This window comes from Terrapene carolina, unplaced genomic scaffold (genome assembly GCF_002925995.2).
Source record: "Terrapene carolina triunguis isolate 2854851 unplaced genomic scaffold, T_m_triunguis-2.0 Scaffold67, whole genome shotgun sequence".
In the NCBI taxonomy this organism is placed as follows: domain Eukaryota; kingdom Metazoa; phylum Chordata; order Testudines; family Emydidae; genus Terrapene; species Terrapene triunguis.
Genome location: NW_020664418.1, coordinates 1444902 through 1461879, shown reverse-complemented (window position 1 = coordinate 1461879; position 16978 = coordinate 1444902). Strand labels below are relative to the sequence as shown.

General features: G+C 47.7%; 1 protein-coding gene across 1 annotated transcript in view; it reads left to right on the top strand.

The window, feature by feature from the left end:
- The window catches only part of TEDC2 (tubulin epsilon and delta complex 2), a 45073-nt gene extending 28462 nt beyond the window's left edge, over window positions 1-16611 (top strand). Inside the window, exon 10 of the mRNA XM_024198904.1 lies at window positions 16516-16611. Coding sequence (XP_024054672.1) covers window positions 16516-16530 — 15 coding nt within the window. The 3' untranslated portion in view covers window positions 16531-16611. The remainder of the gene's footprint in view (window positions 1-16515) is intronic.
- The last annotated feature ends 367 nt before the right edge of the window (window positions 16612-16978 follow it).

Genomic DNA, 16978 nt, shown 5'->3' with positions numbered 1-16978 from the left:
CTATTATTTTTATTCAGTATTTAGTGACTGTTAGGCTGTAATATTGGGTAGTCAGACAACCAGAAAAAAAGAATAGAAAATTTCTTATGGGAAACAGTGGACAGCTCTGTCACTTGCTACATTTTAATGTAGCCTGGACAAGGCATTAGAAAATATATAGCAGGATACAATTTAGCCTCAGGAAGACAGGCTGGATCACCTAATAGTTCTTTTCCACATCTAATTCCTATGATTGCAGGAAAAGTGGATATGTCCTTTCTCTATAATGCATGAATCCATCTTTTCAAAGGCCATCACTAAGTCTGGAGTCAGACAGCCTCTCCCAGTGCTTGGCAATCTGGCACTGGGTTACTCTCATTATTTTCTACTTCACTGTGGTGCACAGTCAGCGATGCTGACAAACAGAACAGAGATGCTCCGATAGAGCTAACCAAGGAGTGTAATGACACAGAGCTGAAAATAGCAGAAAGATGTCACCTAGCAACTTGTCACCATCTCAGAAGCCTTTGTTGGAGTGGATAAAGGTGACACAGCTGCTATTTTCAGATCCACATGTCCTGCTGCTGCTGTCTGATTAGTGTGATTTTTCTTCCCCTTTTCCAAATCATAGACATTAGACATGGAAAAGACCCATTAGGTCATCTGAGTCCATCCCACCGAAGACAAGTCCAAGATTGTGCCCGACAATATATTCTGCCATGCTTTATCCAGTTTTAAATGGCACTAAGATACCAAGGTGGTAGGCACTGTATAATAACCTGAATAGAATACAATTGATTAGAAAAATCAGCCTCCTCTGCTTCTTTTAGGAGGCTATTCCACTCTCTCTAATCAATTGCCCTGTCAGGAAATTTTTCATGATATCCATCCTACATTTTCCTTTGCTCAGTTTCATCCCACTTCTCCCTAATTATATACTTGCTTCGACCTCCCTATACAATTGCTCTTTCCTCATGGTGTTTTCAACCTTCAGGTATTATAGACAGTTGTTCTGTACCATTTTGATGAATTTTGCCAACATACATATATATTACATCCCAAAAACTATGTTAAAAGAACATTAAGTTGGCAAAGTCAAGCCCTCAAAAGGTAGGAAATGTCAGAATTAAGGTTGCCTGTGCAATCTCAGTTGGGTCCCCTTGTGCAGATGCATTAGGATACAGTCTTTATATGACCATATACTATTTTTTCCCACAGGATCTGTGGCTCATTCAGTGCACAGGCTGGGTGGAGCTCATTGAATGGTGAATTATTTGTATCCTCCTTATTCAGTGTGTGGCCCCATGCATTATTTACTGCCTGCCAATTAAACCCTGCCCTGAATACAGGATTTTAATTTCCTCATGGGCTTTTCTATGATACCTTACCACTGTAGCTTAGTTCTTTCCAAACATGAATGAATTTTTCTTCACAATACCCCTGTGAGATAAGGTGATATTATTATCCCCATTTTATGCATGGGGAATGGAGGCTAAAATGGTCAGAAGTTTCCCTAGGGCCTGGTTTTTCAAATTACTTAGCATTTTATAGCACTTTACATGTTCAGGACACAGCTCCCACTGACTTCAATTGCAGTTTTGAGCGTTCAGCACTTCTTCAGATCAGACCCCAGGGTCTCAAGTTGGATACCCAGAAAAAGAGAGTCAAACCATGGCCACTTGTGAGTGTTCTTGGTTTACATTGCCTGCCTAGCGTCTCATAGGAACTCTGTGGCAGAAGCGGAGCTAGCATCCAATTCAGGATGGCATTCAACTGCATTAACCACAAGACCATCCTTTCCCTTCCTGCGATCACCTGCCTCAGTCACCACACACCATCCAACTTCTGCCACAAATAAAGTAGGGATTCCGCAGACAACAGTCTTTTTTTCTATACAATCCTGATTTATTCCGGAGCCCAGACCATCCTGTTCACTGAATGAGGCAGGGGCCTGTAGAAAAAATAGTGTGTGATCATGAAATTAAAGACTCTATCATAATATATAATCACAAGGGAGCCAAATTAAGGGTGCAGAGGCACCCTTGTGATTATTAAATTAAGGGTGCAGAGGCATGCTTAATTTGGGCATTTCTTAACTTTTGAATGCTTGACTTTGCAGCTTTAACATTAATGTAGGGGTTTTTTTTATGTAATTTCCTCTGCTGAAACCCCAAGCCCCAGTGCCCTCTGTAGGGCTAAAACTGAAGTCCTGAGTCCCCTGTGAGGCTAAAATCAGAGCCCTGAGCCCCAGCACCCCCTCACGGGGCCAAAGCCTGGAGCCCCAAGTCTGGACACCCCCCATGGGGTTAAAGCCCCCAACCCCAGCGTCCCACAAGGGGCTGAAGCCCAGAGCCCCAGTGCCCCCTGCAGGGCTGACGCCCAGAGCCCCAGTGCCCAGCGCCCCCCCGGGCTAAAGTCCAGACCCCTGTTGAGGACCACTGCTCTAAAACTCTATGTGGAGAAAAAATTTGGATCCACATACAATCCGCCATCCACAAAGATGGTAAACAAAGAAACGCAGATTTAAAGGGGTTATCCAAAGATTTGCAGGGCTCTCCCCATGTTGATCATGCTCAGTTGCCCTGTGGGGATGGTGTATGTGCAGTGCAGTCCCACATAGGGGCTGTGAGGGGATGGAGCAAGCTCAGTGCAGATGGAATCTTTGGAGAACTTAGCTGCTGACAAGCCTTTACTGAGCATGTGCAAATGGCAATTTTCCCCAGGCTTATAGCTGGCCAGATATGGGCAGATTTTTATAGGAATGGCAAAAGGCACATCCCTGACAACAGGGCCACCTTCCTGCCAAATTTTAAGTCCTTGCTCCAAAGCTTGGCTGCACCAGAGCTCAGTGAAATGTTGTAAGATTTTTTAACATGGGCAAAACAATATATTTCCCCCCTAATCTTGTTCTCAGAAAGAGCTGGACCATTTTGCTATGAACTTTCCAAAAAAATTCTGCTTGATGTGCACATCCACCATAGAAAATTTCAGCCTCAACTGTTTGAGTTTGGCAAAATTATAAGCAACTGAAAACAGGATCTTATAATGGAAAGTGTCAGGCAACCTTAACTCTAGGAGCCTCTCCCTGCACCACCTATAATTTATATTTTTAATAGTTTTCACTCGCTAATTCCCTATAGCTCCCTGATCATTTCAGCTTGCTGTGCTCTGAACTCCTGTAAATTTGCCAGTGTGCATTATTCTGTGTCTTCTCGCGAGGCCAAATAGTGAAGGACTAAGCAGTTGCCTGTTCTGTGACATGATCTGGCTGCATATGAAACCCGAAATCACATTAGCTTTTATTGCGTTTATCTGGCATTGCAAGCATATATCTACTTTATGCTTTACAATCACCCATGTCTTTTTGCATTATCAGTACTTAATAATAACATTTAGCCCTTGACATTTTCAAAGCTATTTATATACATTAACTAATGAAACTTTCCAGGTTGGGCAGACATATATTTTATCCCCATTTTACAGATTGGAAAACTGAGGCACATACAGTTTAAGTGCCTTACCGTAGGCCACACAAAAAGTAAGTGGCGGATCCAGGAGTAGAGCTGAATTGTTCCTAATTTCTGGCCCTATATAATCCTGCAAAGCAAATCACTTATTATTACTTGCCTGAGAATCTCCTACCAGGTGTCTGTTCAGTATCACAGTATTCTTCTATAGCATGTATCTTTCTATATTCAATCTTACTTACATAAGAACGGCCAAACTGGGTCAAACCAATGATCCATCTAGCCCAGTATCCTGTCTTCTGACTGTGGCTGGTACCAGATGTTTAGAGGGAATGAACAGAACAAAGCAATTTATCGAGTGATTCATCCCCTGTTGTCCAGTCCCAGCTTCTGGCACTCAGAGGTTTAGGGACACCCAGAGCATGGGGTTGTGTCCCTGTCCATCTTGACTAATAGCTATTGATGGACCCATCCTCCATGAACTTATCTAGTTCTATTTTGAACCCAGTTATATTTTTGACCTTCACAACATCCAATGAATTCCATAGGCTGATTGTGTGCTGTATGAAGAAGTACTTCCTTGTGTTTGTTTCAAATCTGCTGCCTGTTAATTTCATTGAGTGACTCCTGGTTCTTGTGTTATGTGAAGGGGTAAATACTTTATTTTTGTATTTTAAAATCAAACGACTCAACCATCTCAGAGTCATCCTGGATTTCATCCCCCTCCTCATTCATTAACAGGCCTATGCTGAATCTAAATATTTCTCTCACTTACTATAGTACAAGCTTTTCTTTGCCCATCAAACCTTTGTTCAGTATTAACCCATTCTGCTCTGTTCCTACAAATCTTATCTAAGTCTGTGCAGCCTGCTTGGCTCTCACCTCATGCCATTTCCAGCTCAGAGTTTTCTATCCTCAGATCTACAAAAAGTAATTTTCCCTCTGTTGATACTCACACCTTCTTGTCTTGTTGAGAATAGGTCACTTCCACCTTGATTGAATTGGCCTCGTTAGCACTGACCCCCTACTTGGTAAGGCAACTCCCATCTTTTCATGTGCTGTAATATATATACTGCTTACTGTATTTTTCACTGCATGCATCTGATGAAGTGGGTTTTAGCCCATGAAAGCTTATGCCCAAATACATTTGTTAGTCTCTAATGTGCCACAAGGACTCCTCATTGTTTTTGCTGATACAGACTAACATGGCTACCACTCTGATACCCTCAGATAGTTGCTTGGTCTCTTGTGCAGCCACACTGGCTGCTTTCTGTTCCTTGGATTTTGCTTTTGCATTCATCAGGTGTAGGTTACTCTCTAAACCAAGCTCCACCATCCTGAGCCAAATCAGGGAGATTATCAGGGGGTTGAAGAGTGGTTTCAATCAGGGAAGGTGCCATAAAAAGGCCATGGCCACAAACAGCTCTATCACTGCACCTAATTCCTAATCTGTATTTCCCCTCCAGTTCTAGTCTTGTCCCACCCCATTCTAACCAGCAGTACACCTGTCACTAGAGCCAGGCATAGTGCAAAGAGACACCATCTGAGTTTCTGTAAGCACAGCCTAGAATGACCCCACAGGGCTTGAACAGGGGTTCAGTGGGGTTCCTAGTTAACTGGCACAGCCCTGCTCCCATTGAGTGGCTCACTGTTATATGATTACATAGAGAGACTGTGGCCTGGTCTACACTAGGCTTTTATGTCGAATTTAGCGCCGTTATATCGAATTAACCCTGCACCCGTCCACACCACGAAGCTATTTAGTTCGACATAGAGCTCTCTTTAAATCGATTTCTGTAAACCTCCCCAACGAGAGGAGTAGCGCTAAATTCGACATGGCCATGTCGAATTAGGCTAGGTGTGGATGGAATTCGACGGTAATAGCTCCGGGAGCTATCCCACAGTGCACCACTCTGTTGACGCTCTGGACAGCAGTCCGAGCTCGGATGCTCTGACCAGCCACACCCCGGGAAAATTTGAATTCCTTTTCCTGTCTGGGCAGTTTGAATCGCAGTTTCTGTTTTGACACCGTGGCGAGCTCAGCAGCAGTGGCAACGATGCAGAGCTCTCCAGCAGAGATGGCCGTGCAATCTCAGACTAGAAAGAGGGCCCCAGCATGGACTGATCGGGAAGTCTTGGATCTCATCGCTGTGTGGGGAGATGAGACCGTGCTTTCCGAGCTGCGCTCCAAAAGACGGAATGCAAAGACCTATGAGAAGATCTCTAAAGCCATGGCAGAGAGAGGATACAGCCGGGATGCAACGCAGTGCCGCGTGAAAATCAAGGAGCTGAAACAAGGCTACCAGAAGACCAAAGAGGCAAACGGACGCTCCGGATCCCAGCCCCACACATCCCGTTTCTACGAGGCACTGCATTCCATCCTAGGTGCGGCCGCCACCACTACCCCACCCCTGACCGTGGACTCTGAGGATGGGATATTGTCCGCGGCCGGTTCCTCAGCGGACGGGGAAGAGGAGGAAGGAGATGAGGAGGACGAGGCAGTCGACATCGCTGATTTGCCCGACAGCCAGGAGCTCTTCATCACCCTCACAGAGATCCCCTACCAACCCTCCCCAGCCGTTATCCCAGACACAGATTCAGGGGAAGGATCAAGCAGTAAGTGTTTTAAATATCTAAACATTTATTTATAACATAACTGGCATATTTCAAATATTAACAATAGGTAAAGTGCTTTAAAACATGTAAACATTTATTTACAACAAAACAGGAAGATTTAAAATATTAACAGTGGGTAAAGTGCTTCAAAACATGTAAACAGGAAAGTCCAACAAAACGGGAATCTGTGCAAAGTGTATCATGATTAGTCTGTCTTTGGGCGCTTCAATATATAGTCTATTTTCAAAAAATTTCACAATGTCCGCTTCATGATTATAATGCCCAAAACGCTGCACTCTTCTGTCCCTCCAAGGGCACCTAACCCAAAAACTGGTCAATGTATCCGGGGATAGAGGCGACATCCTCCGGGGAGAACTCCTCATAGGTCTCCTGCAGGTGTTTTTCAAGCCTCATGAGCAGGTTCCTGGGCAGGGAGAGCTTGTTAGGCCCCCCGTGGTATGAGACGTTTCCCTGCCACAACGCCAGCAGGTACTCGGGGATCATGGCCTTGCAGAGCATTGCAGCAAATGGCCCCGGTTTCTGCAGGCTGTCACGAAGCATCCGCTCCTTCTGGCTCGCAGAGACCTTCAGGAGGGTGATGTCTGGCATGACTCCCTGCTGTGAATTAGGTAGGGGAAAGTTAGTATTGGGACTGCTTGCCCGTCCCTTTACAGAACTGCAACCGCCGGTTTACAGCCACGCGGTTTACAGCCGCGAGGGGGTGGGACAGGGCCAGAGTTCATGCTTGCAGGATTGCTGCCAGCAGAGACTCGCATTGCTTTCTATGCGAAAGGAGGCCAGTGCCACTCTTAAAGTTTTAAGCAGCCACAAGTCTACGGCTTACCATGTTTGACAGCTAGACAAAGTCCGGTGTCCTGCCCTGCTCCTCAGCTCGCCACAGCAAGACTGCAGGCACGGTAGGCGAGGGCCGAAAATTCGACCTTGTCCTCAGTGCGCGTGTGATAGGTGCTCTGCATGGTCTTGTTCACAGAGAAAGACTATGTTCTCTGTTCACAGATACATTGATCTGTCTCAGGAATTCACTCCCTTTTTCCAATTCCCACAGCCACATCTGCCCAGAGGCTAGCGCACATTAGGAGGAGGAAGAAGAGGACACGGGAAGACATGTTTGCTGAACTAATGGCATGCTCCCGAGCACAGGCAGCCCAGCAGACACAGTGGAGGGAGAACTTGTCCCAAATGCACCGGGCAAACATGGAACGGGAGGAGAGGTGGCGACAGGAGGACAGGCAGGCTACTCAAACGCTGCTTGGACTAATGAGGGAGCAAACGGACACGCTCCGCCGCCTTGTGGATGTTCTGCAGGACCGGAGGCAGGAGGAGAGAGCCCCGCTGCAGTCTCTCTCTAACTGCCCTGCCCCTCCACCAAGTCCCATACCCCCCTCACCCAAAGTCCAAACACGGAGGGGCGGAAGGGGCCGTGAAAAATTTCACTCCACCCCTGCGGACTGCTCTACCACTAGAAGGCTCTCATTCCCCAAAATTTGAAAAGTCCTTTCCTACCCGCCTCACACAAGACCCCGTCCAAGTTTCACCCCCCCCCCCCGTTCCATGTGCGGTTGTTAATAAAAAATACGTTTTTGTTCATTATTGTTTCCATCCTCTTCTTTTAGATGAGAGTCTGTCTGAAGTGGGGGGAAGGGGCTTGGTAATTGGACAGGACAGTCACCTTTAGCAGGGGGCAGGTCCAGCAGCAGGGCACATATACAGTGCAGTGACTAGTTATCCTGGTCAGTCTGGGAGGTGGTTTTCATGTTCTGTGTGGTGGGGGGGGTGGTGTTGCTCTGTGACTTGGTGGCGGGGGAGGGCAGTTACAGATCTTATGCAGCGGTCCTTACCCTGGATCACAGAGCCGCGCAGCAGGGGATCTGTAACCCTCCTCCCCCTGCAAGACAGTCACATAGCCGACACATACACGCAGTCCCGGCCAGGAGGGCTGGCAGGCTCCGTTGAAACAACCAGTCCACCACCGCGGAGCCTGTCATTCCTGGAGTTTAGAAGCATCATTTGCATCACAACACTAAACCCGCCCCCCGCCACAGTCTGCGTCCCAGGTTTAAAACATTCCCGCGAAAACAGTAATAAAGACAACGGTGTCCATTAACAAAACAGAACAGATTTTATTTTTTGGGAAGGGGGTGAAGGGGGTATGTAACTGGAGAGGATAGTCGACGGCAACTGGGTAAAGAAACGGGGGCAAGTTCAGCTTCTGGGTCCACAAACTTAAAAGTCACTGGGTACCCTGCTCAGCCTTGAAACTGGCTTTCAAAGCCTCCCGTATGCACAGCGCGTCCCGCTGGGCTCTTCTAATCGCCCGGCTGTCTGGCTGGGCGTAATCAGCAGCCAGGCTATTTGCCTCAACCTCCCACCCCGACATAAAGGTCTCCCCCTTGCTCTCACAGAGATTGTGGAGCACACAGCAAGCTGCAATAACGATGGGGATATTGGTTTCGCTGAGATCACAGCGAGTCAGTAAGCTTCTCCATCTCCCCTTGAGACGGCCAAAAGCACACTCCACCACCATTCTGCACTTGCTCAGCCGGTAGTTGAAGAGTTCTTGTGCAGTGTCCAGGGCCCCAGTATAGGGCTTCGTGAGCCAGGGCATTAGCGGGTAGGCTGGGTCCCCGAGGATCACTGTAGGCATCTCCACATCCCCAACAGTTATCTTGTGGTCTGGGAAGTAAATGCCTTCCTGCAGCCGTCTAAACAGACCAGAGTTCCTGAACACGCGAGCGTCATGAACCTTGCCCGGCCATCCGACGTAGATGTTTGTAAACCGTCCCCGATGGTCCACCAGTGCTTGCAGCACCATTGAAAAGTAGCCCTTTCTATTGATGTACTGGCTGGCCTGGTGGCCCGGTCCCAGGATAGGGATGTGAGTCCCATCTATAGCCCCACCGCAGTTTAGGAATCCCATCGCAGCGAAGCCATCTATGATGGCCTGCGCGTTTCCCAGGGTCACTACCTTTGACAGCAGTACCTTGACGATTGCCTTGGCTACTTGCAGGACAACAACCCCCACGGTAGATTTGCCCACGCCAAAGTGGTTCGCGACTGACCGGTAGCTGTCCGGCGTTGCAAGCTTCCAGAGGGCTATGGCCACTCGCTTCTGGACAGTCAGGGCTGCTCGCATGCGGGTGTCCTTGCGCTTCAGGGCAGGGGACAGCAACTCACAAAGTTCGAGGAAAGTCCCCTTCCGCATGCGAAAGTTTCGCAGCCACTGGGATTCATCCCAGACCTGAAGCACTATGCGGTCCCACCAGTCCGTGCTTGTTTCCCGGGCCCAGAATCGCCGTTCAACAAAATCCACATGCCCCATTGCCACAGTGATGTCCTGGGCGCTGGGGCTCGTGGTTTCTGACAGCTCTGTGCTACTCTCCGACTTCAGGCCCTCACGCCGGTGCCGTAGCCTCCTCGCCTGATTTCTCTGCATCTGCCTCAGGGAAAGGTGTATGATAAGCTGCGAGGTGTTGAGAACGGCCACAACTGCAGCGATGGTCGCAGCGGGATCCATGATCGCAGTGCTGTGGCGTCCGCGCTGTCACTGATCAAAAAGTGCGCGAACTGATTTCCCGCCGGCGCTTTCAGGGAGGGAGGGAGGGCGGTAGTGACTGACGGATGCCGACAGTTACCCAAAAGCACCCTCGCCACATTTTTTTACCCAGAAGGCATTGGAGGATCGACCCAGAATTCCAATGGGTGGCGGGGACTGCGGGAACTGTGGGATAGCTGCCCACAGTGCACTGCTTCCAATGTCGACGCTTTCCCTGGTAGTGTGGACTGACAAAGTCGAATTACTGTCCTTAGTGTAGACACATACGTTCGACTTTCTAATATCGATTGCACATACTCGATTTAACTAAAATCGAACTACTCTCGTAGTGTAGTCATACCCTGTGAAACCTGAAGCTGCATTATGGAGGCCTTCCCTGGCCCCTCATTGGAGGAATGCCGGGACCTCTGATTGGTCAGAGCTTCCTATTTAAACCCAAAGAGCGGAACAGGGAGTTGTCTAGAGAGCTGGGTTCTACCTGGCTGGTGGCTGTATTGGACTTTATGTTCTTGTCTGACTCCTGGTGCCTGCTTTCCAAGGGCAGCAGGTTTGTATAATTTTTGATGGTGCCCAGAACAGGTCCAAGTCCCACCCCCACACACCTGCTTTGTAAGCCAATATATATATTTTTAAATAATGTAAAAATGGACTGGAAACATTAAGCATTTAACAGTTTCCCTATATTGCACAATATCACTATCGTAAGAAAAATTTATTTAACAAAGAATATCAACTTTATTAATACTCTTTTGAATACGAAAACAACCAAGCACTCTTGGAGCAGTAACCCTCAAAAGCAAATACTTTCTAAAATTAAAACAAAATGTAGCCCCTTCTTTTGCGATGTTCTTCAGGAGGCAGCAAACATTTTTCGTTGTTGTTTGGTGGGGGATGGGGCTGCTCCTTGCCCAGCGTGGGGCAGGATTGCTGACTGCAGGCGGAGCGGGAACAGGGTGTCACGAGTCTGACACTCACCCAAGCCCCCAGACTCCAGGAATGTTACCTGGGGTTCTTTCAACCCAAAGCTCTTGGTAACTTTTAGTGTGTGTGAGGTAGTGTCAGGAAATAAATCAGGGGAAACACAGCCGTCCGACCGATAGATGGCTGGCACAAACAGGACAACACAAGAGTGCTTTCACTTAAAGCTAAACTTTACTTAGTCTCAAGCACTTACACACGTCCACAACAGGTTAGTAAAACACCCTCAATAATTACCAAAGCTAAGTGTGGTTCTCAAGTGGCACAGCGGCAGCCTTCCGGTGGCCAAATCTGATGGTGGGGAACACAAGATGCATCCAGAGGGAGAGTCCAGTCCAACTACCTCAAACTTTTCCCCCTTATTTATACATTAGTAATACAATGACATATCCCTTAAAGAAAACTCGTTAAGCAAGCAGTTTCAACTGTCAAGTAAGAGGTTTCCTTCTGATTATTGATTAACCAGGTGTGGTTTTTTCCCAGAGTTTGCAGCATTGATGCCCTAACAGACATTCCTGACGGCAAATCCTGCTCTTCTAAAATGCATGTATCAGCAACTTCACCACAATTCTTATCAGGAAGGATGTGGGGTCAGGCTGCCCTTTCTGTGGCACCCAAACCCTCCTCCCCTCTTGCCTTGGTTAAGCTGAGACTACTGCATGGCCAATTTACGGCCTGCTGACTTAGCTGCATTTAGCAATAAGAAATAGTGGTTTCAGGCACTATACTAGTTTGCCGAAATCTCCCCATACAGAAAGTCCCCTTGGAGTCGGAGTCATCTCGTGTGCCCCTCCTCCCTTTGCAGGTGCAGCAGCCACCTCAGCCTTCTGCCAGCACTGCTCCCTTTGTTGTAGCCAGCAGCGGCAGCGTCCGGTAAGGGAACGCAGCGTCGAGTGGAAGGGCAGCCACCTGCTGCCCAGGGTGTAGGCAGGGACGCTCCGGGGGAGGTGCACGGGGAGGGCAGGCGGGGCCGGGGGAGAGACCCGGCCCCGAACATTGGTGGAGCCGGGCCCCCGGGCCCTGAATATTGCTGGAGCATGGGCACCACTGTCCCATATAACTCGCCACCTCTGCTGCTTTCATGACCTGTCCCTGGTTCCTGATCCTTGCCCCTGGCTCTGACATTGTCAGTGCACTTCCTTCCTGACCTGCCTCCCTCTCTTTACTATCTAGTTGGTGTACTTGCTGGAAGCTTCAGCAGAGATGCTGAGGACTGAATAGGCTGCACAGACTGAACTTCTTTGTCATACATCAAGGTGGCTGCAGCAGCTCAAGGTGGAGTAACATTAATAGGGCAGTGTAGCTGCTGGCTGTGCCTGTTTGGTGGGCAGAAAACTTAAATCTCTTGGGCTGTCAGTGCAACTCCTTTGCCAGGCACTAAACTTGCTGCTGTGAGCCAATTATGTGTCTTTAAGAGATGGGAGTGGAGGAGGAGAAATCATACTGCCAGTGACCAGCTTTTAATGCAGTGTTCTGTCTGTCTACGGGTGGAGTGGAATGGATCTGAAGATTTCTAGGTTCCATAGTGAAATTTGATTAGTTTTGCTGATAACAGGAAATACTAACTTCCTCTTTATGCCGATAAGTCAAAATTATCTTTCCCCACCCATTCAAAATAGGAGCTAGAGGACTGGATTCTCATCTCATTCCCATTACTTTTGCACCATTATCACTCCATTGACTTAAATGGACTCACTCCTCATTTACACCAGTGTAAATGAGATGAGAATCAGGGCCACTGTTACTGACTCAGCTGTAATATAGAATAATGTAAGTAAAGTGAGAGTAAAATATTGGTTTTGCTTGGAAATTAAAGGGACTCCAGTAGTTTTGTTTCTCTGTTAGAGAGCACTGCTGCCCTGCTAGGTTTCCTTTGTCCTGATGCCTGTTATCCTTCAGCATCCTCCCTGCGTGGGTGTGGAAGGAACAGTCCTGTAGGTCCATCCATCACCATGGCAGATGGGTCAGTGGTGTGGAGGGGCAAAGTACTATCTCAGCTTCTGCAGTGTGAGTCACGCAGTCCCAGCTGCACTCTTCTCTCTGTGGGAAGGGGGAGGAGGACATATGAGAACATCAGTCTATTTATGCTGCTAAAATTACAGCCCTATGTTGTTGCAAGAGGGGGGCCTGGAGGAAGTGGGCGGAGGGCCCACGTAGGGCAAGCCCATACAACCCATCTGGGGGATATTCAGTAACTTGGGGATGTTCTTGAGGTGGGTTTTCACTTCTGTGGGAGAGTTGCCTGAGGAAGAATAGTCCATGCATGCAAACTTGCCATATCAGAGTGGTGAGCCAAACCCCGAGAGATATCCTTATACCAACCAATATGTGCCCCAAGAATGCATTGCACCCACTGTGCTGTTTTAGTACTGTCAGTCCTTCCCCGCACTATACAATAGCCTAGACTTGCCACTCAGTGCCTTCCTTTGTGACTGACTCTTTCCATTCTGTTATCCCATATCCTAAACTTGTCTGTCCTAGCCCCATATCAAGACTTGTCAATTCATGCCCTTCCCTCACCCCCAGATTTGAGAACTCAGTTCACAAGCATGTGCTCACGTGCGCACACACACACACTCTCTCTGCTGCATTCCAGAATGGGAACTCCACTGTCCATTCACTTCTGGAGACAGGCAACCAAAGTGCACAACCAGTTGGAAAGGATGAAAGAAACATGGGAAGCCCCTCTCCCACTTTCCCCTCCAGGTGCAGTGCATTGTCGTCCTGTGGCTGGCTCTCTCTCCTAAAACTCCTGCATCGGGGAGCTTGGCGGATGGGCCGTACTCCAACCTCCTGATATCACAACGTGAGGACATGGCATCAAGATGCAAACTGAAAACACTGGTTTGCAAAGTCACAACTTTGCAGTGCAGCAGCATGGTGTCCCTCCAGAGCTTCACGATGCCTGGTGTCCCCACAAGCCCCCCTGGAGTTATTTAGGCTTTCTGCACACTGACAGATCCTAACTTATCAATTGTGGGATCATCCCAGAAAAATAAGGCTGGGTGACAACCAAGCCAATGTACACTTTCATCCAGCTTAGGGGAGTTTCACTCGTTATTTTATGTGAGGCAGAGGCTTGGTTTTTGACATCTATTCATGCAATATTGGTGCTGCTTTTGGAGCCTGATGGATGACCTTGGAGCCCAGCACTGAGAATCAGGAGACCTGCATTCTGGCCCCAGTTTCTCCACTGACCCATTGTCTAACCTTAAGTCATTTAACCTCTCTGGGTCTTGCTTTTTCTACCTGTAAAATTAAGAATACACAGTTTATCCATTTCCTGCTACCTCCTTGGTGTGTCATGAGGCTTAATTAATTAATGTTTGTAAAGTACTTTGAGATCCTTGGATGAAAGGTGTTATAGACACATGAACTATTACCATTATTATTTGAGTAGGAGGAGTGTGTGTTTCTCTCATTCCCTGCTGATCTTAGGAACAGATCTAGAATTACTAAAAGGGAGAAAGAAAGTAATTGTTTCCCTTTGATAGACCCAAGGGAGCAGGGGCAACTTGGAAGGTGCATTCCATTTCAAGTAGGAAGGTATTCCATAGAAAAAACATGAAGTATGATCCTGCTAGGACTAGGGTATAATCAGTTAGCTGGCTTGGTTTTAAACATGATTTGTCAGCATCATGTCAGCTAGCTCGATTGCTCACGATGTCTTCAACCCCAATACAATTTTATGACATGCACAAGCTCTTTATGGCTCTGGGGACTTTCACTCAGGGATGAAGAGGTCATATCTTTGGCCTCATTAGGGATATTTAGACAAACCTAGGAGTGTTAGCAGATCCCTAGTCACACACGGAGGGACCTGAACCTTTTGATCTCAAACAATTAGAGCTTTAGCCTCTTGCCTTTAGGAGTCGGGACAATCTTGGGACTCATCAGTTGGTGCCAAGGGGTGAATATACCTTCCAGTTAGCTGAGCTGTGGTTCTGGCAGCCTCGCTAGCCCTCTTTCCCCCTACCCCCATCCTTGGGATTATATAAAATTCTCTTTGTAAGAGCAGGGGCTGTTCCAGAGCCCACTCAACAATCCTTAAGCCCTGCAAGAATTTCCCTGACTAGTTTGAATCTCAACACGTAGTGGCAGCCATAGGAGGTGCCTCCAGCACCTGTGTGCAGAGAAGCTCTGCTAACAGAGTGGCAGAGTCTCCAGAACTGAGTGTGAAGAATGGAAACGTCTCCCTGATCACAGGAAGGAGGCTCTCTGTCTGTTTTGAATAGAGATGTGCTGGCAGCAAAGGAGTCCCTGAGAATGTGGAGTACAGAAACCTGTCCCTGATACCAGGGACCTCATCAGTTTAGAGAAGGGTGTGCTATGCACAGCAGAACTGTGCTGAAAACAAATGTCCCTTTGGTGCCAGCAGGGGGTGCTCTCCCCAAGTGGTGCTGTGGTGCTCTGGGAGCAGAATGGGCGAGTGACTTGAGGGTGTGGATGACAGTGATGGGAAGCGGGGGGAGCACAGCTGGCTGCTGCTGCTGAAACATAACTCACAGATTTTCCTTCTTTTCAGTTTCCCAAAATTAAATTCAGAAGTTAAATCAAGTCGGGATTGTGGCAGTGAAAGCTGTGGTGAAGAGGGAAGGTGCAGGAGGCAGGGATTTAGATCTGTATTGCTGCCAGCTCTCTCTCTCTCTCATGGCCTCCCTCATGTGTTTCCTATCATAGGGTCCAATGAAAACCGACTCAAGGCTCCCATTGATTTCAGTGGGTTTTGGATCAGGTCCATAGCGAGAAAGGGATCAGGCTATTTAACACTCGTTGGGATTACCAGATATTCTCACACAATGCTGGGGCAGCCCTGTAGATAAGAATCACTACAGAATCCAGCTCCCTTCTCTTGGAAGTATTATTAATTTGAGAGCATTTTCCCTTGTGCTATTAAAACACAGGGGCTGAACTGGCTTAACGTGAATACCTGTTAAGAACAGCCCAGCTCCTCTAACAATGCATTGTCCCTGCAGTGAGCCCCATGCTTTTCCAGCTTGGGTTCTGTCCAGGGAAATATAACTCTTATGATTTCCCTTCCCCCAGCTTGAACAGATCCAATTAAGACTGGGATTTTTTCCCTTTGTGGCGTCAGGGATATTGATGGTTTTAGCAGGTCTGTTCCTAGCACGGTGCCTCTCTACAGAGTTAGCTGAAGGAGGCTTCATTCTTAGAAAGAGAAATCACCGCCATGAGGGGTCTGCTTGCTATGGCACTGGAATCCACGACCCCGCAGAGACTTGAGCAGAACATCAGAGATTCTCAAATTGGAAATACAGCAGCCATTGTGCGTTCAGGGATAGCTCGCAGGCAGCCAAGGAGGTTACAGAGTGAGAGAGGGAATAGGTTTTCATGAATTATGTGCTGCCACTGGAAGGTGCCAGACTGGCAGGCTCGGAGGCGGAAGTTCTGTGTTTATTCACAGGGCAGTTACATTGTGGGCATGGGTAGTGCAAACTTCCCCCCACGCTGCCCCATCAATGTGACTCGACACTGAACTGGAGGGACTGCCTCTCTAGGGAGTGAGGGGGCAAGTCATGCTTCAGGTCCAGACACTGCTTTGTCTCTCTGCAGAGACGGCCTGTAAGTCTCATGTGTGATGTCGATACTTGCCCACTAGAAACTGGATTGATAACAATCAACTCATTTCACTGTGACCACCAACAGCTGTCATCTAGCAACTCCTGGTCACTGCCAGCCTGGGCTGGAACCAACATGGTGCCCTGGAGGAGAAAGCTCTGTATCCCATTACCAGTCAAATCCTCTGAGACACACAATCCCCACAAGAGAGGAAATATCGCCCAGGCCACTGAGGTTACCCTGTCCTCTCTTGAAAAAGTGCCATGGGAGGGAGCTATATACAGCAGATTTTTTTTTAAAACTCTCCTCTAATTTTCACAGCTGTTAATGAAGTAGCTGGTGGCCCCTTATGCCACAACAGGATGTTTATGAGGTTGCTACAATAAAACCACCTGATCACATCAGTACTGCCAACTCTGAGCATTCGAAAGGCATGAGTCAGGCCTCAGAAAATCAGAAGATTGGATAAAAAAAAAAGAAATAAAAAAAATAATAACTGTTGGGCTCATTTTATTTGTCTCCTGGTTTCTGAGTCTTTAGAGACACTTGGAGCATGTTTTTAAGCTTTCCTCTGCAATTCTGAGGACTAGAAACATATTTTAAAAAAGAAGGAAAACTGAGATTCCGACTTCACCACCTGAATCCACAAGCTGGGGCTTTAAAAAAATCCCATGTCCTGAGACTCATGATCAAGTTGCAAGAGTTGACAACGCTTCACATTAGTATGTGTGGTGGTTTAATTTAGAGGGGTTGCAAGATCCCTGATTTCTTGGATTGGAAAACA